The sequence below is a fragment of the Nerophis lumbriciformis genome, linkage group LG25, assembly GCF_033978685.3.
Source record: "Nerophis lumbriciformis linkage group LG25, RoL_Nlum_v2.1, whole genome shotgun sequence".
In the NCBI taxonomy this organism is placed as follows: Eukaryota; Metazoa; Chordata; class Actinopteri; order Syngnathiformes; family Syngnathidae; genus Nerophis; species Nerophis lumbriciformis.
The window spans coordinates 39,802,729-39,822,809 of NC_084572.2; the positions used below are offsets into that span (position 1 = coordinate 39,802,729).

General features: G+C 42.4%; 1 protein-coding gene across 1 annotated transcript in view; it reads right to left on the minus strand.

Annotated features, from left to right (window-relative positions):
- ugt8 (UDP glycosyltransferase 8) overlaps nt 1-20,081 on the minus strand; it is a 60,832-nt gene that overhangs the window by 26,649 nt on the left and 14,102 nt on the right. Inside the window, exons 2-3 of the mRNA XM_061984405.2 lie at nt 18,795-19,627; nt 2,869-3,011 (exon numbers count right to left, since the gene is read on the minus strand). Of these exons, the coding sequence (XP_061840389.1) occupies nt 2,869-3,011; nt 18,795-19,625 (974 nt within the window). The 5' untranslated portion in view covers nt 19,626-19,627. The remainder of the gene's footprint in view (nt 1-2,868; nt 3,012-18,794; nt 19,628-20,081) is intronic.

The following is a 20,081-nucleotide window of genomic DNA, read 5'->3' on the forward strand; positions in this document are numbered from 1 at the left end:
AAACACTTTTAACAGTATAACAGTACTAAACAATTCCAATAGATAACATTGGTGGCATTACCTTTTTGTGGCTAAAATCCGAAAAACGTTGAAAGTTTTCCACTTGTATCGCTAGCAACGGCATTAGACTTGTGTTTTTTTGTCCCAACGTGGTCTTTTACATCGCTAATTCCTCCGTGTCCGATCGAAAAATCTTGTCTGCACAAGGTGCAATTCGCGTAGTTTTCACCCTTTTTGGAACGGATAATTATTCCCGGATAGGCTTTTGAATATTCTTCACGGAATGACTGCAGTTTTCTTTTCGGTTTAAGACTCGTTTGCGATTTTTCTCCGGCTGATTCCATGATCGTTCGCTTGTTTGGAAACAATGGCAACTGGTGCCTCGTGCTTGGCAGCGGTGCTATAAATAGCCTCGCGCATGGCATTCGGAATGGCTCGATAGGAAGTTACGGGAAGCAGTGTCCATTGTCATTGTTGTTACGCGATTTCGTGAATAAAACTTTTTTTTTTTAAATTTTTTTAATTAATTTTTATCACTGCAACCGTAACCCGGAATAGGTTGATGAAAACCGTACTAATTATGGGAAAACCGGAGTAGTTGGCAGGTATGCATTTAAAAGGGAATACTTGTTATGCATAATTATTTTATCAGGGGTTAATTTGGTGTCAAAATAATGATGACAATAATGTCGTTTATCGGCAATAATTTGTCGGCCAATTTGTGTTATAGCTTAATTACCCACGGGAAACACTAGTTATTATTCAAATTGATTGGTTATTCAGTCTCAGCTGAGATAGGCTCCAGCACCCCCCCGCGACACCAAAAAGGGACAAGCGGTAGAAAATGGATGGATGGGTTATTCAGTCCAAGAATAACAAAGCTTCTTTTTCATCTCTGATCTTGGAATCAATCATCAACTCTTCAGGAACAAAGAGTTCCCAAAGATGAGAATATGGGAAAAGAGAAGTGTGCTTGGTGTCCTTCACTGGGTGAATGATTACATGGCATCCAATTTCAATTGTACCTTTTCTCTAGGATGCACAAACATTTACCCAAAGTTGGAGCCTTTTGTTACTAATTGATGTGAGGCACTCCCATGCACATCCATAGTTCCCTGGGCCACAAGTAAACACTGTGCACGAGCTAGGAAGATGATTAACTCAGTGAATGTTCCAGCACTTTCTGCTGCGATACGTTTGCTCTGGCAAGTTTGGGGTCATTGATATAAAACTGAACATTGAGATAAATGACTGTTTTTAAGCCCAAAAGATGGACGTAGCTAAAGGGGAACTGCACTTTTTTTTTAAATAAATGAACCTATCAATCACAATCCATATGTAAGACAAGAAGACAAACTGTAGGTCTTTCTTTTTTTCATGCATTCTAATTCGTAAAATACGGCAAGTACGAGGCGGCTAACAATGCAGCTAATATACTATTCCTCTAATAAAAAACATCCAAGAACCGACAACAATACTTCATTTACGTGGCCTCGATATTGACCAAGTATTAGCCATATAGTCATTATAAGCACTAACCCGGACAAGGTATTTTTAGCGGCACCGTGATCACGAAGAGCTAACTAGCTTATGTTGCTATATTGACATATTGAGCCGGTGAGCTGCTGCATGGCCTCTGAGATGGTGAATTGATTCTAGATGATAAATCCTGCCTCTCACCTGGATAGTAGAAGGATGTGGACATAAACCCAGGAGTTGGTCAACTTTGACATTCAACTTAGACCCGGAGATGGTGAGAAAGACAGGAAAATACCCTGTTTTTAACCCTTTGTGAGGATTATGAATCATTCTTCATCTTAACGGGAAGATATGAACATCCTATAAGAGCAGACATTGTACAGTAAGTGATTGTTTTATTATGTTCCTAGTTTGTATTTCTTGTTTAGCACTTAGCAATACTGCTACATGATGCTTAGTGTTCTGTTTAGCACTCAGCTTTTAAAACTTTTAGATCATCCTCCTTATATTCAGCCTCAAAAATATAAGGTTCTGATCATCATTTGTACCAAAGTAGTCTTTGTTGTCTCTCATGAAGTCTGTCATGGTTAGTAGTGTTCTTGTTGTTGTTGTTGAAGGAAAAGGCCAATGTGGTGATGCATATGTGAAATTAATAAGCCGCCGAATGCTTAAAATGAGCAAAATACATAAATATTACATGTTATTATGAATGTTACTACATGACATATATACTTACATCATGTATATATTACATGTTATTATGAATGTTACTACATGACATATATACTTACATCATGTATATAGTACATGTTATTATGAATGTTACTACATGACATATATACTTACATCATGTATATATTACATGTTATTATGAATGTTACTACATGACATATATACTTACATCATGTATATATTACATGTTATTATGAATGTTACTACATGACATATATACTTACATCATGTATATATTACATGTTATTATGAATGTTACTACATGACATATATACTTACATCATGTATATAGTACATGTTATTATGAATGTTACTACATGACATATATACTTACATCATGTATATATTACATGTTATTATGAATGTTACTACATGACATATATACTTACATCATGTATATATTACATGTTATTATGAATGTTACTACATGACATATATACTTACATCATGTATATATTACATGTTATTATGAATGTTACTACATGACATATATACTTACATCATGTATATATTACATGTTATTATGAATGTTACTACATGACATATATACTTACATCATGTAAGTCAAAGAATGATAGTCAAAAAAGTGCAGTTGACCTCTAATGTTGTGAATCTTGCCTGTTGTTAATGAGATGAGTGAGCAAGTGGTGACTTTACCTCCAGATGACATGCTGGGGCAACCTGGCGAGGGCTCCTGCCAGTTTGTGTGCAATGTCCTGGGAGAGGTACTTGACCCCAGCGCCGAAGGACACCACAACAAAGCCGTGGTCCGCTGTGGCATTAAGCCACGCCCCAAAACTCTGCAGGAACAGGAAGAGAGATAGGCAGGGTTTCAGTGGGGAACAAAGTAGTGCTACTTCTAATAGTCGACTTTTTATTCAAATCAATTCATTCTACCAAATACCTTCAAAAATGTTTGCTCTTGCTATCTTTATGATGTTATGGTGTGTCCACGCCATCGTTTATGGTGTTGTTTTAGTGGGGATTTATTGGACTTAATGAGGTCATAAAACTTGAACGTGTCATAAATGTGAGCTACTGGTAAGCACACTTTGTTAGATGGAGCTTCTTGGTCTGTTGACAACTTTGAGCAGGGAGATCACATACCACAGTTTTGTTTTTTCCAATTTCAGTTTTATATTCAATACAGAGTAGCGATTATTGTGTCTCAAGGACTTTACAGCCATGTGTTGTGTTGTGTTTGTTGCGGCCTACAATGGCAGATTTTTCAGTAGCTTTTGCTTAAAGTTGCAGCGAAAGGCTTTTTTTCCCCAACGACATTGTGTCAGCTTGTGATTTGAAGATGAGTTTTATCAATGTTTCAAGTCTTCTTTGCAACCTTCACACCAAAAACCACGGGATGTTTACAAATCTAACCAAGTATGCTTTTTGCACAACAAATATTGACGTTTCACTTGGTTTGACCAAACCTCACTTCAAGTGGTTGGCAGTAAAAGCAGGGTCCAATTAGTGTGTTGTACAAACCAACTCGCTAATTGTCTGATTGGTCGTCCACCAGTTGCAGACATTCTTCCAGTGTTTTACAATTGAAATGTGCTTGTCGATCATAAACATGTATTTGTGTTGCATCACAACAACATAGAGGCACTGTTGAGAGCAATCTATAAGTCTTACTTCTGTCGGTAAATAAGCGACGATGGGAGATCATACCTGCCAACTTTTGAAATCAGAAAAACCTAGTAGCCAGGGTCCAGGGGCCGCAGGCCCCGGTAGGTCCAGGACAAAGTCCTGGTGGGGGGTTCCTGCGCCCCCTGACGCAAAATGATTGATTGCATTCAGACAGGTTAAAATGTTGCTAAAACCATCACTTTTCTATCAGTCACAGTGACTTTTCAAAACAAAAATATTACAGCAAAAATCATATGGGTTGATTGACATGTTTATTCTGTAAGATAACTTCAATAGTTTGAAATTATTTTGACAGTTAATGCCAGTTATCCTGTCAACCTTTCACAAGACTTCAATTTGTTAATTGAAAGTATAAACACTTTTTACAGTAAACAAATGGTAAAACAGTACTAAACAATTCCATTAAAAAAAAAATTGGTGTCATTATTAACTTTCTGTCCAAGCTTGTATAATCTACTGCCTTGTTCAATTGTAAAAAATATTCTGTGCCTAAAATTCACATTTCTATCACAATTATCATACTGTAAACATGGTAAGCTAACTTCATTAAAATTAATAGTCCTGTCAATAGCATGGAATTACAATTCAAATGTAGTTTTTTTGTAAGCCTTTCAAAAGAATTCAAAATATGAAAAATGAATGAAAATTAATTGAAGCCATCAGACACTTGAAAAGTGGCACATCACATCTCTAATGTAATCATTTGAACTTTTCAACAGAAATAGCACTGCAAAAATATTAAGGACATACTTCTGTATTTTGGTAGTTATGCTGTCAACATTTAACAAGATTTCTTCAACTTGGACTTGAAAGCATAAATAGTATAAACACTTTTAACAGTATAACAGTACTAAACAATTCCAATAGATAACATTGGTGTCATTACCTTTTTGTTTGCTCAATTATTGCCTCCGTAAATAAAACTTCGGCATTTATCACATCCAAAGAATCTGTTTGGGCGACGAAAAACGTTGAAGGTTTTCCACTTGTACCGAAATCTGTTACCCATCGGAATTTGTAACTCCAGGGGGCGATGTTCCCATGACGTTTGTTTGATGGTTAAACGGCAAGCCCAAAGAGGAGGAGAAGAAGAACGCTTGCGTAAATGGCGTAAACTATCCTTAATGCTGAAACGTCAGTTGTCAGAATTTCAGCATTAATAATAACAATGGACTCATACTATAATGAAAGTAAGTCATTGATTTCCAGAATATGTGTCATTTATTAATGCTGAAATTCTGACAACTGACGTTTCAGCATTAAGGATAGTTTACGCCATTTACGCAAGCGTTCTTCTTCTCCTCCTCTTTGGGCTGTTTAACCATCAAACAAACGCCATGGGAACATCGCCCCCTGGAGTTACAAATTCCGATGGGTAACAGATTTCGGTACAACAACGGCATTAGACTTGTGTTTTTTTGTCCCAACGTGGTCTTTTACATCGCTAATTCCTCCGTGTCCGATCGAAAAATCTTGTCTGCACAAGGTGCAATTCGCGTAGTTTTCACCCTTTTTGGAAGGGATAATTATTCCCGGATAGGCTTTTGAATATTCTTCACGGAATGACTGCAGTTTTCTTTTCGGTTTAAGACTCGTATGCGATTTTTCTCCAGCTGATTCCATGATCGTTCGCTCGTTTGGAAACAATGGCCTCGTGCTTGGCATTCGGAATGGCTCGATAGGAAGTTACGGGAAGCAGTGTCGATTGTCATTGTTGTTACGTGCTTTCGTGAATAAAACTTTAAAAAAAAAAAATGTTTTAATTAATGAAAAACCGTATTTTTTATCACTGCAACCGTAACCCGGAATAGGTTGATGAAAACCGTACTAATTACGGGAAAACCGGAGTAGTTGGCAGGTATGGGAGATTATCCTAACAAAAACGAACAATTGAACATTTTAACCGACCCAAAACTGCCGTGTTGATTATTTAGAAAATTATCTGGGTGGCTGGGGCCGTACGTTGGCTCCTGCACGTACTGGGAAACATTTATATTGTACATACAAACACACATGCTTGTCACTAATTACTGTAGGGTCTGCTTCATAGTGCTTGTCACTAATTACTATAGGGTTTGCTTCATAGTGCTTGTCACTAATTACTATAGGGTCTGCTTCATAGTGCTTGTCACTAATTACTGTAGGGTCTGCTTCATAGTGCTTGTCACTAATTACTATAGGGTCTGCTTCATAGTGCTTGTCACTAATTACTGTAGGATCTGCTTCATAGTGCTTGTCACTAATTACTGTAGGGTCTGCTTCATAGTGCTTGTCACTAATTACTATAGGGTCTGCTTCATAGTGCTTGTCACTAATTACTATAGGGTCTGCTTCATAGTGCTTGTCACTAATTACTGTAGGGTCTGCTTCATAGTGCTTGCATATATTATTTTTACTTTTTTCTTTTAACATTTAAAAATCTATAGATCAATTTCAGATCAATCTTTTGCCATAAGGTTGTTGTTTTTTCTTGTATATTGTATGCCCTTTTTCCCCCCCAAAGAAAACCAAAAAAAAGCAATATTTTCCCCCAAACTGTGATGTGACTTAATTGAAGCCTGAAATATGTCAATAATTTATAAGATTGCTTTTGATTGATTATTTTTTCTATGAACATTTACAGTTTACAAAAACTCAGACTAAAGGTTTGAGGGATCCAAAATGGCAAAAAGACAAAATATGCAATATTTTCCCCGAAACATTTTTCACAATGGAATAATTGATGTGAATTAATTAGAGCCTTACATAGGTACATAACTGCATTGCATTTACATTTTTATTAACATTGACAGTTAAAACAAAACAAATCAGACAAAATGTTTCAGGGATCCAAAAGGCCCCTGCTCATAGAAGTGTTAAAAACAAGTCATATATCATTAATATTGTTTTTACTTTCAACGCTTAAATCTCTAGATCAACTTTGGATCTATATGTGTTTATTATTTTTTGGAGCAAATGACAGTTGTTAAGTAAATAACTGCCTGCGTGGCAGCTCTGTGTTATTAGTGTCAACATGTTCTCGTTACATTACCCCGTTTGCTCCTTAAAGGGGAACATTATCACAATTTCAGAATGGTTAAAACCATTAAAAATCAGTTCCAAGTGGCTTATTATATTTTTCGAAGTTTTTTTCAAAATTTTACCCATCACGCAATATCCCTAAAAAAAAGCTTCAAAGTGCCTGATTTTAACCATCGTTATATACACCCGTCCATTTTCCTGTGACGTCACACAGTGATGCCAACACAAACAAACATGGCGGAAAGAACAGCAAGCTATAGCGACATTAGCTCGGATTCAGACTCGGGATTTCAGCGGCTTAAGCAATTCAACAGATTACGCATGTATTGAAACGGATGGTTGTAGTGTGGAGGCAGGTAGCGAAAACCAAATTGAAGAAGAAACTGAAGCTATTGAGCCATATCGCTTTGAACCGTATGCAAGCGAAACCCACGAAAACGACACGACAGCCAGCGACACGGGAGAAAGCGAGGACGAATTCGGCGATCGCCTTCTAACCAACGATTGGTATGTGTTTGCTTGGCATTAAAGGAAACTAACAACTATGAACTAGGTTTACAGCATATGAAATACATTTGGCAACAACATGCACTCTCAGAGTGCAGACAGCCCAGTTTTCATCAATTAATATATTCTGTAGACATACCCTCATGTCAGCAGGCCAGGGAAGCTAGGGTCGATATTCTTCTCTTGACGGTGTGAGCCAAGACATCCAGGGGGTTTAGCTCGCTCGTCTGCGGGAACAAACTGCCGCCATTGCTTGCCGCGCTACCGAGGTCCTTTGTCCCTGAATTGCTCACACACTCCGGCAGATTCAATGGGGGTCTGGCGGCAGATTTCTTTGACTTTATGGTTGGAAATGCATCTGCTTTGAGTGTCGCAGGATATCCACACATTCTTGCCATCTCTGTCGTAGCATAGCTTTCGTGGGTAAAGTGTGCGGAACAAACGTCCAATTTCTTGCCACTTTGGCATCTTTGGGCCACTGGTGCAACTTGAATCCGTCCCTGTTGGTGTTGTTACACCCTCCGACAACACACCGACGAGGCATGATGTCTCCAAGGTACGGAAAACAGTCGAAAAAACGGAAAATAACAGAGCCGATTTGACTCGGTGTTTGAGAAAATGGCGGATTGCTTCCCGATGTGACGTCATCGCTCCGAGAAAGGCGTTTAATTCGCCAAAATTCACCCATTTAGAGTTCGGAAATCGGTTAAAAAAAATATATGGTCTTTTTTCTGCAACATCAAGGTATATATTGACGCTTACATAGGTCTGGTGATAATGTTCCCCTTTAATTTCAATTGTTGTTTTGTAGTATTTTTTTACCCCTGCCTTGGAACAATCATTGGAATACTAATTCACAGAATAATATCACTATTACACTGCTGCCTCTAAATCCAAGCTGTTTTTTTAAAAATAATTTCTAGATGCGTATCCTTAAAAATATGGTCTTAGATCTTAAAGTACCAGTGTAATGGAAAAACAAGGTATTTACAAGTTATTACACGTTATCCATCCATCCATCCATCCATTTTCTACCGCTTGTCCTTTTTTGGAGGTTGCGGGGGGTGCTGGAGCCTATCTCAGCTGCATTCGGGCGGAAGGTGGTTTACACCCTGGACAAGTCGCCACCTCATCGCAGGGCCAACACAGATAGACAGACAACATTCACACTCACATTCACACACTAGGGACTAGAGATGCGCGGATAGGCAATTATTTCATCCGCAACCGCATCACAAAAGTCGTCAACCATCCGCATCCACCCGAACTAACATTTAATCAAAACCGCATCCGCCCGCACCCGCCCGTTGTTATATATCTAATATAGACGATGCAAGGCATTAGTGAGGTTATAAAGCTTTTGCCTGGTAAAGAAAGGAGACTGATCCAATATAGCAGAGACATTCAATGCGTGCCACGCTGTCACGGCCCAGACGCACACCAGTGCGCAATCATCTGGGAGCCGCGCTGAGCGCACCTCTAAGCGCGTGGAGGTGCGATGTCCCTCGCACCCGCGGCGGCTCCACCCGGGCTCGCGCCCGAGGCTTCAGCGCGCACCGCGGCGGCCATCCTACTCGTCGCGGCCTAGCCCTCGCGGCTCTCGCTGTATGGGCCCGACGCTCCAGCGCCATCCATTTTCAGGGCTAGTTGATTCGGCAGGTGGGTTGTTACACACTCCTTAGCAGGTTCCGACTTCCATGGCCACCGTCCTGCTGTCTATATCAACCAACACCTTTTCTGGGGTCTGATGAGCGTCGGCATTGGGCGCCTTAACCCGGCGTTCGGTTCATCCCGCAGCGCCAGTTCTGCTTACCAAAAGTGGCCCACTCGGCTCACCAGGGTGAGCCCCACCCCTTTCGTGAGCGCACTGCGCGCGGAGTGACCCCTGTTACGAGCCCCCTGCCACGGGGGTGGTGGGCAGGTAAGCTGCTTACCTGCTGCGCGTGACGCCGGCCGCGGCGAAGGCGGATGAGACAGGGTGTCGGTGCGGTGGGCGCGGTGGTGACCTTGGACGTGCGTCGGGCAATTCTCGCGGATCACCTCAGCTACGGCTCCCGGTGGGACCCTCTCGGGGGAAGGGGCCTCGGTCCCGGACCCCGGCGAGGCGTCCCTTCTCCGCTCCGTAAACGTGTCCATCTCTTTTTTTTTTTCTTCTTCTGTTGTGGCATATGCTGCAGGTGCCTGCTCGTTTTTCGTATGTGGGTAACAACATTTAACTATGTATATATATTTACCAATTGGTTTAACTGCCACCCGCCTGAATCTATTTAAAATCTAATTTGTTTTAATTTCAACCGCCCGACCCGACCCGCGGATAAAATCTTTTTTTTTTTATTTCAACCGCCCGATCCGCGGATAATCCGCGTACTCCGCGGTTGTGTCCGCAAACCGCGCATCTCTACTAGGGACCATTTAGTGTTGCCAATCAACTTATCCCCAGGTGCATGTCTTTGGAGGTGGGAGGGGCCTATCCCCAGGTGCATGTCTTTGGAGGTGGGAGGAAGCCGGAGTAGAACCCACGCAGTCACGGGGAGAACATGCAAACTCCACACAGAAAGATCCCGAGCCCGGGATTGAACTCAGGACTACTCGGGACCTTAGTATTGTGAGGCACATGCACTAACCCCTGTGCATATATATCTGATTTATGCCACCATTACCAGTGAGCTACTTTAAGGTAGTACGTTGATCATTGCACTGTGCAGTGGAGGTCAGACCCTTTTCAGGGCAGTAGGTCACGATAGCGTTGGTTACAAAGAATAAATGTAAATTGGCAAAGGAGGAAGGAGCCATATTAGAGTGGTCCACAGCCAACAGAGGGAGGTAAATGGTCCAGCTGTGAACGGGGCCCTGGCACGGAACAAGTGCTGGGCCACACTAGGCTCTGTGTCCCTACAAGGCAGCCACAGTCACCCTATGAACAAGTCTCAGTGTCTGCTGGCTTCTGCCAAGAACAATGACCTCCTTCTCCCATTCTAACCCCCTCACACACCAGGGCCACAATACTCCCAGTTGGCATTCCAAAAACCTCCGCACAGGAGATACCAACGCCCAGCGTCGTCTTTGTCCCGACCATAGACTGACTAACCCCCATCACCCTCTATGCCCTCTGAGAGCAGTGTCCATGACGCTCATTCATAACAAATCACCTTGTAGTCAGCCAGGAATCCATACATTGGACCTTTTTGCTGCAGACCATTTAAAACCCTTATTTCCTTCGTGCAGATTCACACATCTACCAAAACATGGCTAAGAACAACACAAACGAGAAGCGAGATGTTTGTTCCAAAAAAAAAAGAAGATTTTTGTCAGTGGTTTGGATTTGCGACAACAGGCGTGCATCAAATAGTACGCTGCAAAGTTTGTTTAAAAAAAAAGGCATCAACATAACAAACTTATTCCAGCATCTGAAACCGAAGCATCCAGGCGAGCGGGGGAAATGCAGCTTTTTACGAGGCCAACAAGAACATCAAATCAAATCAAATCAACTTTATTTATAGAGCACATTTAAAATTTACCACAGGGGTAGCCAAAGTGCTGTACAATGAGCAGGTTAAAAGATAAAACGAGTACCGAGCAAACACAACACAATACAAACAGAACACGATAAAAAATAAATAAATAAAATAGAATTAATAAAAACATAAAAACATAAAAACAGGATCACAGCAGGTGTATTATGGGGCGCCATTGCAGGATGGATATCACTCAGTGTTAAAAGCCATGGAATAAAAGTATGTTTTTAAGAGAGATTTAAAAACAGGAAGAGAGGAGGCTTGTCTAACACTCAGGGGTAGGTCGTTCCAGAGCTTGGGAGCAGCAACGGCAAAAGCTCTGTCACCTCTAAGCTTCAGCCTTGTGTCAGGGACCGTCAACAGCAGCTGATCGGCTGATCTTAAGGATCGGGTGGGGCAGTAAGGCTGAAGGAGGTCGGAGAGATAGGTTGGCGCGAGGTTGTTTAGACATTTAAAAACAAATAAAAGGAGTTTAAAATGTATTCGGTAACGCACAGGGAGCCAGTGAAGGGACGCTAAAATAGGGGTGATGTGCTCACGTCTGCGGGTCTGTGTTAGCAGACGAGCAGCAGAGTTCTGCACGAGCTGCAGGCGGGCGAGGGAGGCCTGGCTAATGCCAACATACAGGGCATTGCAGTAGTCAAGACGAGTCGAGATAAAAGCGTGGATTAGTTTCTCAAGATCATGTCTTGATAGAAGCGGTTTCACTTTCGCTATTTGGCGTAATTGATAAAAGCTTTTTTGAACGACGCTGCTGATTTGTTTTTCGAATTTAAAATCTGAGTCAAACTTTACCCCCAGGTTTGTGACAGAGTCGCTGAGATACGGGGTCAGAGTGCCGAGGTCAACGTTGGGGGAGGGAGAGCGACTTGGACCGAACAACATAACTTCTGTTTTATCTTCATTTAGGCTCAGGAAGTTAGCTGAAAGCCAGACTTTGATGTCGTGCAGGCAGTCAATAAGACGTTGAACCGTGTTATTTTGTGCCATGGGAAAATAAATCTGGCAATCATCGGCATAAAAATGAAATGCAATACTGTACTTCCTAAAAATAGAACCAAGGGGGAGAAGGTAAAGTGCAAATAAAATTGGGGCAAGGATTGAGCCCTGGGGGACCCCATGTGGTAAAGGAGCTGTGGACGACATAAAACTGTCTACTTTTACACAAAAACTCCTGTCGGTTAGGTACGACCGGAACCAGTTGAGGGCGGCGCCCTTAATGCCCACACAGTTCTCAAGACGAGTGATTAAGGTGGCGTGGTCGACGGTGTCGAACGCAGCAGACAGATCTAAAAGCACCAGGACAACATATTTACCAGAATCAGTGGACAGGAGGACATCGTTAAAAACTTTTAGAAGCGCTGACTCTGTGCTGTGGAGGGCTTTAAAACCGGACTGGAACAGCTCAGTGATACCATTATCCTCTAAGAAGGGCAACAACTGACTGTAGACAACCTTCTCTAATATTTTGGAAATGTATGGAAGATTAGAGATAGGTCTGAAGTTAGAGAGGAGAGAGGGGTCGAGGCTGGGTTTTTTAAGTAGAGGTCGTACCACTGCATGTTTAAACTCTACTGGAACTATTCCAGAAGAGAGGCTACTATTGATAATGTTAAGGACACTTGGTCCAATAGTAGCAAGTACCTCCTTAAACAGGCGAGGTGGGAGGGCATCTGCAGGAGAACCAGAGGGCTTCATATGACTAACTGTGTCACTTAAAAAAGAAAAGGACACCGGCTCAAACTGATGGAAAACAGAAGAGAAATGCAGGGGAACAGAAGGGTCATATGAAGGCTGAGATAGACTGGCTCTAGTTGACACAATTTTGTCAGTGAAAAAATGGAGACAATTTTCACAGAATTCAAAAGAAGCATCAAAACCAGCAGATTTGGGAGCATCAATGACAGTGTTAATAGTTTTAAACAGAACTCTGGGGTTGTTACAGTTAGAAGATATAATCTGAGATAGATATATATTCATTTCTGCTTTTACAGTCATCTGAAAGGAAAACAGGCTTTCTTTAAAAATGGCAAAGGACACATGCAGCCTGTCTTTTTTCCATTTTCTCTCTGCTCTTCTACATACGCGCCTGGCAGCCCGAGTGACGTCATTCAACCAGGGCTGAGGCGTGGTTTTAGCGCGGCGGCATTTGAAAGGCGCGATCGTGTCCAGTGTTTGTAAACAGATAGAGTTGAACCCAGAAACCAACTCTTCAGTATTCAGACACACAGATGCTGCAGAATTATCATCACAAAGAGTCGAAAAAATAGAGGAGAACCGAGCAGGAGACGAAGAATTAAACATGCGAGAGCGTTGGGGCGGTGCGCACAATTTAACTGGACACTGCGTGGCAATATCAAACAGGATCGGCATGTGATCAGAGAACACAGCGTCGCAAATGTCCAAATTAAAAACACACAAACCATACGAGAGCACTAAATCGAGTGTATGCCCGCGTTCATGTGTAGAACCACACACAGACTGTACAAAGTTAAAAGAGTCGATTATATTCAGGAAGCTCCTGGAAAACGGCTCGTCTGGACAGCAGGTGTGAATATTAAAATCACCCACAATAAGGACACGATCATATTTGGGCAGGATTTCAGCCAGAAATTCAGAAAAGTCAGTTATAAAGTCTTTGTGGTACTTGGGTGGTCGATAGATGACGGCACACAGGACGACATCAGAAAGACCCAGTTCAAACATGCACAGTTCGAAGCTTGAAAAGGAGGATTGTAGGCGGATCTGACGGCATTTAAAGTCATTTTTAAAAACGACTGCTAATCCTCCTCCTTTTCGACCGGACGGCCGTGGGGAATTAAAGTAGGAACACTCCGGAGGCAGAAGTTCATTAAGAGGGGCGGACTCACCGGCTCTCAGCCATGTCTCCGTCACACAGAGGAAGTCCAGTCCGCGGGAAGTGAAGAAATCCTTCAGGATAAAAGTTTTGTTTGTCAAAGATCTTGCGTTCACAAGACCGAACCTGGCGGGGGCCAGCACGTCCAAGGCCGCAATTAATCCGGGTGGGGCCCGACACACAGCCCGCAGGTGGCGGTGATCCACCCCGCGCCTCCGGGGGCGGGGACAGCAGGAGCGACGACGGCAAGCTTCTTCCTCCAAACCAACGATAGGAACCAGCCAGGAGCCGATCGGATCGAGCGAGCGTGGGTGCAGGAGGAGACCGGATACCGCACCATTCCTCCTTCGGGGAGCCACGGGAAGCCGGGCCAGGAGTGCCCTAACTTTCACCAGCTGGCCGCCACGTTTACCGCGGCGCCGGAGACGCTTCCGCCGGGGGAGAGGAGCCAGGGGGCGGGAAAGGAAGGCAGGAATCCGGCCAGGTGAAAAAGCTGACTGGGACGTCGAAAAACCAACGTCGAAGTTGATCATATCAGTGGGAGAGGGGCAAAGATCCAACAGTGTTTGGCGGTCATACACAAGCAGTGAGCTGACAGAAACGAAAATAGACGCAAAAAACACAAAAACGAACAGAGCTGACAGCGAGAGACGGCAGGCCAAAGCACATACTGGCGCCATCTTGCATCGGGGCGTGACATAAACAAACTTCAGCTAAAAAGCAGCTTAGTGCGGTGGAATCATGAACATAAAGTACCGTGAATGATAGGAAAGAAAGCAGAGTGGAAAACAATCACTGAAGCTGTCGCTCTGCACATGGCTAAAGATGTGGTGTTTTAGGTGTGGTCGATAATAATCACCATCATTTTGTAATCACAATTAATCATTCATTTGAAAACATTAGTATTTATTGTACCACCAACTTTAAATATAGTTTAAAAATGGATATAAATTAGTAACGAATAAACCACAACAAATAAAATAATAATAATACATTTAAATAACAATAGGAATATAAAAAAAACAATAAAAATCTGTTTTACACTTATTTTACCACCATAGTGTGTGTGCTTTTTGTGTCAAATAAAAAGGTATAAAATGTTTAATTAAATGCAAAAATCCTAACATGTATTACTACAGTACATCTTTGGCCAATTTTGACCAATATTTTAGTTGAAAGCAAAATTATTGTGGAAATGTCCCAAAAAGTGAAACCTTTTTGAAACCTTTATTTTATTAGCGCTATCAGTCCAGACGTGGCGCACCACACTGTTGTTGTTCTCAGCTTGACAAGTAAAGATTGGACTTGGGACTGTAGAAAAATAAAAGGAGAGCTTGACTACTTTCCTCCCGTTTGTACATTGATGTTACATCCATGATGTCGTTCACTACAACACAACAGATGACATGTGTTGTGTGTGTATGATTGTGTGTACATTGATGTTACATCCATGATGTCGTTCACTACAACACAACAGATGACATGTGTTGTGTGTGGATGATTGTTTGTACATTGATGTTACATCCATGATGTCGTTCACTACAACACAACAGATGACATGTGTTGTGTGTGTATGATTGTTTGTACATTGATGTTACATCCATGATGTCGTTCACAACAACACAACAGATGAGATGTGTTGTGTGTGGATGATTGTTTGTACATTGATGTTACATCCATGATGTCGTTCACTACAACACAACAGATGACATGTGTTGTGTGTGGATGATTGTTTGTACATTGATGTTACATCCATGATGTCGTTCACTACAACACAACAGATGACATGTGTTGTGTGTGTATGATTGTTTGTACATTGATGTTACATCCATGATGTCGTTCACAACAACACAACAGATGAGATGTGTTGTGTGTGGATGATTGTTTGTACATTGATGTTACATCCATGATGTCGTTCACTACAACACAACAGATGACATGTGTTGTGTGTGTATGATTGTTTGTACATTGATGTTACATCCATGATGTCGTTCACTACAACACAACAGATGACATGTGTTGTGTGTGGATGATTGTTTGTACATTGATGTTACATCCATGATGTCGTTCACAACAACACAACAGATGACATGTGTTGTGTGTGGATGATTGTTTGTACATTGATGTTACGTCCATGATGTCGTTCACAACAACACAACAGATGACATGTGTTGTGTGTGGATGATTGTTTGTACATTGATGTTACATCCATGATGTCGTTCACAACAACACAACAGATGACATGTGTTGTGTGTGTATGATTGTGTGTACATTGATGTTACATCCATGATGTCGTTCACAACAACACAACAGATGACATGTGTTGTGTGTGGATGATTGTTTGTACATTAATGTTACATCCATGATGTCGTTCACTACAACACAACAGATGACATGTGTTGTGTGTGGATGATTGTTTGTACATTGATGTTACATCCATGATGTCGTTCACAACAACACAACAGATGACATGTGTTGTGTGTGGATGATTGTTTGTACATTGATGTTACATCCATGATGTCGTTCACAACAACACAACAGATGACATGTGTTGTGTGTGTATGATTGCTTGTACATTGATGTTACATCCATGATGTCGTTCACTACAACACAACAGATGACATGTGTTGTGTGTGGATGATTGTTTGTACATTGATGTTACATCCATGATGTCGTTCACTACAACACAACAGATGACATGTGTTGTGTGTGTATGATTGTTTGTACATTGATGTTACATCCATGATGTCGTTCACTACAACACAACAGATGACATGTGTTGTGTGTGGATGATTGTTTGTACATTGATGTTACATCCATGATGTCGTTCACTACAACACAACAGATGACATGTGTTGTGTGTGTATGATTGTTTGTACATTGATGTTACATCCATGATGTCGTTCACAACAACACAACAGGTGACATGTGTTGTGTGTGGATGATTGTTTGTACATTAATGTTACATCCATGATGTCGTTCACAACAACACAACAGATGACATGTGTTGTGTGTGTATGATTGCTTGTACATTAATGTTACATCCATGATGTCGTTCACAACAACACAACAGATGACATGTGTTGTGTGTGTATGATTGTGTGTACATTGATGTTACATCCATGATGTCGTTCACAACAACACAACAGATGACATGTGTTGTGTGTGGATGATTGTTTGTACATTAATGTTACATCCATGATGTCGTTCACAACAACACAACAGATGACATGTGTTGTGTGTGTATGATTGCTTGTACATTAATGTTACATCCATGATGTCGTTCACAACAACACAACAGATGACGTGTTGTGTGTGTATGATTGTTTGTACATTAATGTTACATCCATGATGTCGTTCACAACAACACAACAGATGACATGTGTTGTGTGTGTATGATTGCTTGTACATTAATGTTACATCCATGATGTCGTTCACAACAACACAACAGATGACATGTGTTGTGTGTGTATGATTGCTTGTACATTGATGTTACATCCATGATGTCGTTCACAACAACACAACAGATGACATGTGTTGTGTGTGTATGATTGCTTGTACATTGATGTTACATCCATGATGTCGTTCACAACAACACAACAGATGACATGTGTTGTGTGTGGATGATTGTTTGTACATTGATGTTACATCCATGATGTCGTTCACAACAACACAACAGATGACATGTGTTGTGTGTGTGATTGTTTGTACATTGATGTTACATCCATGATGTCATTCACAACAACACAACAGATGACATGTGTTGTGTGTGGATGATTGTTTGTACATTGATGTTACATCCATGATGTCGTTCACTACAACACAACAGATGACATGTGTTGTGTGTGTATGATTGTTTGTACATTGATGTTACATCCATGATGTCGTTCACTACAACACAACAGATGACATGTGTTGTGTGTGGATGATTGTTTGTACATTGATGTTACATCCATGATGTCGTTCACAACAACACAACAGATGACATGTGTTGTGTGTGTATGATTGTTTGTACATTGATGTTACATCCATGATGTCGTTCACAACAACACAACAGATGACATGTGTTGTGTGTGGATGATTGTTTGTACATTGATGTTACGTCCATGATGTCGTTCACAACAACACAACAGATGACATGTGTTGTGTGTGTATGATTGTGTGTACATTGATGTTACATCCATGATGTCGTTCACAACAACACAACAGATGACATGTGTTTTGTGTGGATGATTGTTTGTACATTGATGTTACGTCCATGATGTCGTTCACAACAACACGACAGATGACATGTGTTGTGTGTGGATGATTGTACATTAATGTTACATCCATGATGTCGTTCACAACAACACAACAGATGACATGTGTTTTGTGTGGATGATTGTTTGTACATTGATGTTACGTCCATGATGTCGTTCACAACAACACAACAGATGACATGTGTTGTGTGTGGATGATTGTTTGTACATTGATGTTACATCCATGATGTCGTTCACAACAACACAACAGATGACATGTGTTGTGTGTGGATGATTGTTTGTACATTGATGTTACATCCATGATGTCGTTCACAACAACACAACAGATGACATGTGTTGTGTATGGATGATTGTTTGGACATTGATGTTACGTCCATGATGTCGTTCACAACAACACAACAGATGAGAACTACAGAACAGACTATATGTCGTTACCTTTTTCCTACGCTTTGATCCCTGCAGCTAATTTAAGGATTTTTGTTTGCTAATGACCGTAATGTTTTGTGTTCAATAGTTTTCATTAAACTCGAGCAGAGACACTGAAAAGGTGTGTTATAGTTTGTCATGCGGTGCCATTTTTTGGACAAGATTGCTCACTGCAGATACTGCGAGTTGAAAATGTACTTCCTGTCTTAATGCCTCGAACAGGAAGTAGAACCCTCCATAACATTTCTGCTTGAAAGGATTCTTTATTCGTCACTCAGAGCAACCTTTGTAAGTGTTATGGTGGATGTTATTTTGAGGCCCTATGGCCCAGGCCTAGGTGCGACTCACCTGTGGCAGTGGGTTGGCTGGTCTGTTCAGGATGCCCCCGACGTAGACCACGTGGGGCAGGGTGGGCCTGGGGAACTCCAGCGCCAAGTCGGTGCTCAGCATCCACATCTGGCTCCCCCGCACCAGTTCCGACATGGCCACTGGCGGCGTCACCCCGTGCTTCTTCATGATGCGGTCGTACTTGGGTATCAGAATGAAATTGACGCCAAAGTTCTCCAAGAGGTAGACGGCCGTGTTGGAGATCCTCTGCGGCAGCGACATGCGGTCGGTCAGCAAGGAGTTGAACGCCGGCACGTAGGAGAGCGGGGCCGGGGCGCACACCTCCGTCGGGTACCACAAACCAGTGCTGACCACGGCGTACTTCAGGCCCAGCACGTGCGCCAGCACGAAGCCGCACATTTCATTGGGGTCCACCAGCAGCAGCTGGAAGTTGGCCCGCTTGAGCCGGGCCATCACCTCCGCGTTGCCCAAGATGGCGTCGCAGTTCTGGCTGTAGTGTTCAAGAATTTCAAAAAGCTCCAGGAAGGTAAGGCGCCCGGCGAAGATGTTGCTGACTCTGGACTGCAGAAAACTTTCGGCCATGCTGCTGTTGAAGATGCCGGGGTAGCGCTGCAGCTGGTAGTGAGGGGAGGGACGCACCTCGCGGCCCTCGCAGACCAGGAAGTGCACCTCGTGGCCCTCCTGGTGCAGAGCCAGGGCCAGCGTGTGGAAGATGTACATGTGCGATTCAAACAGCGTGGGTGGCACCACCAGGATTTTAGCTGCCCATGATGGACTGGAACGCCAGCTGAGCAGGCCGAGGAGCAGGAGGAGTGACGCAGACCGCAGCATGGCTGGAAGGACAAAGACGTACCATTAAAAAGTCTGTCTATTAGAGATGCGCGGTTTGCGGGCACAACCGCGGAGTCCGCGGATTATCCGCGGATCGGGCGGATGAAATTTAAAAAAATTAGATTTTATCCGCGGGTCAGGTCGGGTCGGGCGGTTGAAATTAAAACAAATTAGATTTTAAATAGATTCAGGCGGGTGGCAGTTAAACCAATTGGTAAATATATATACATAGTTAAATGTTGTTACCCACATACGAAAAACGAGCAGGCACCTGCAGCATATGCCACAACAGAAGAAGAAAAAAAAGAAGAGATGGACACTTTTACGGAGCGGAGAAGGGACGCCTCGCCGGGGTCCGGGACCGAGGCCCCTTCCCCCGAGAGGGCCCCACCGGGAGCCGTAGCTGAGGCGATCCGCGAGAAGGGCCCGACGCACGTCCACGGTCACCACCGCGCC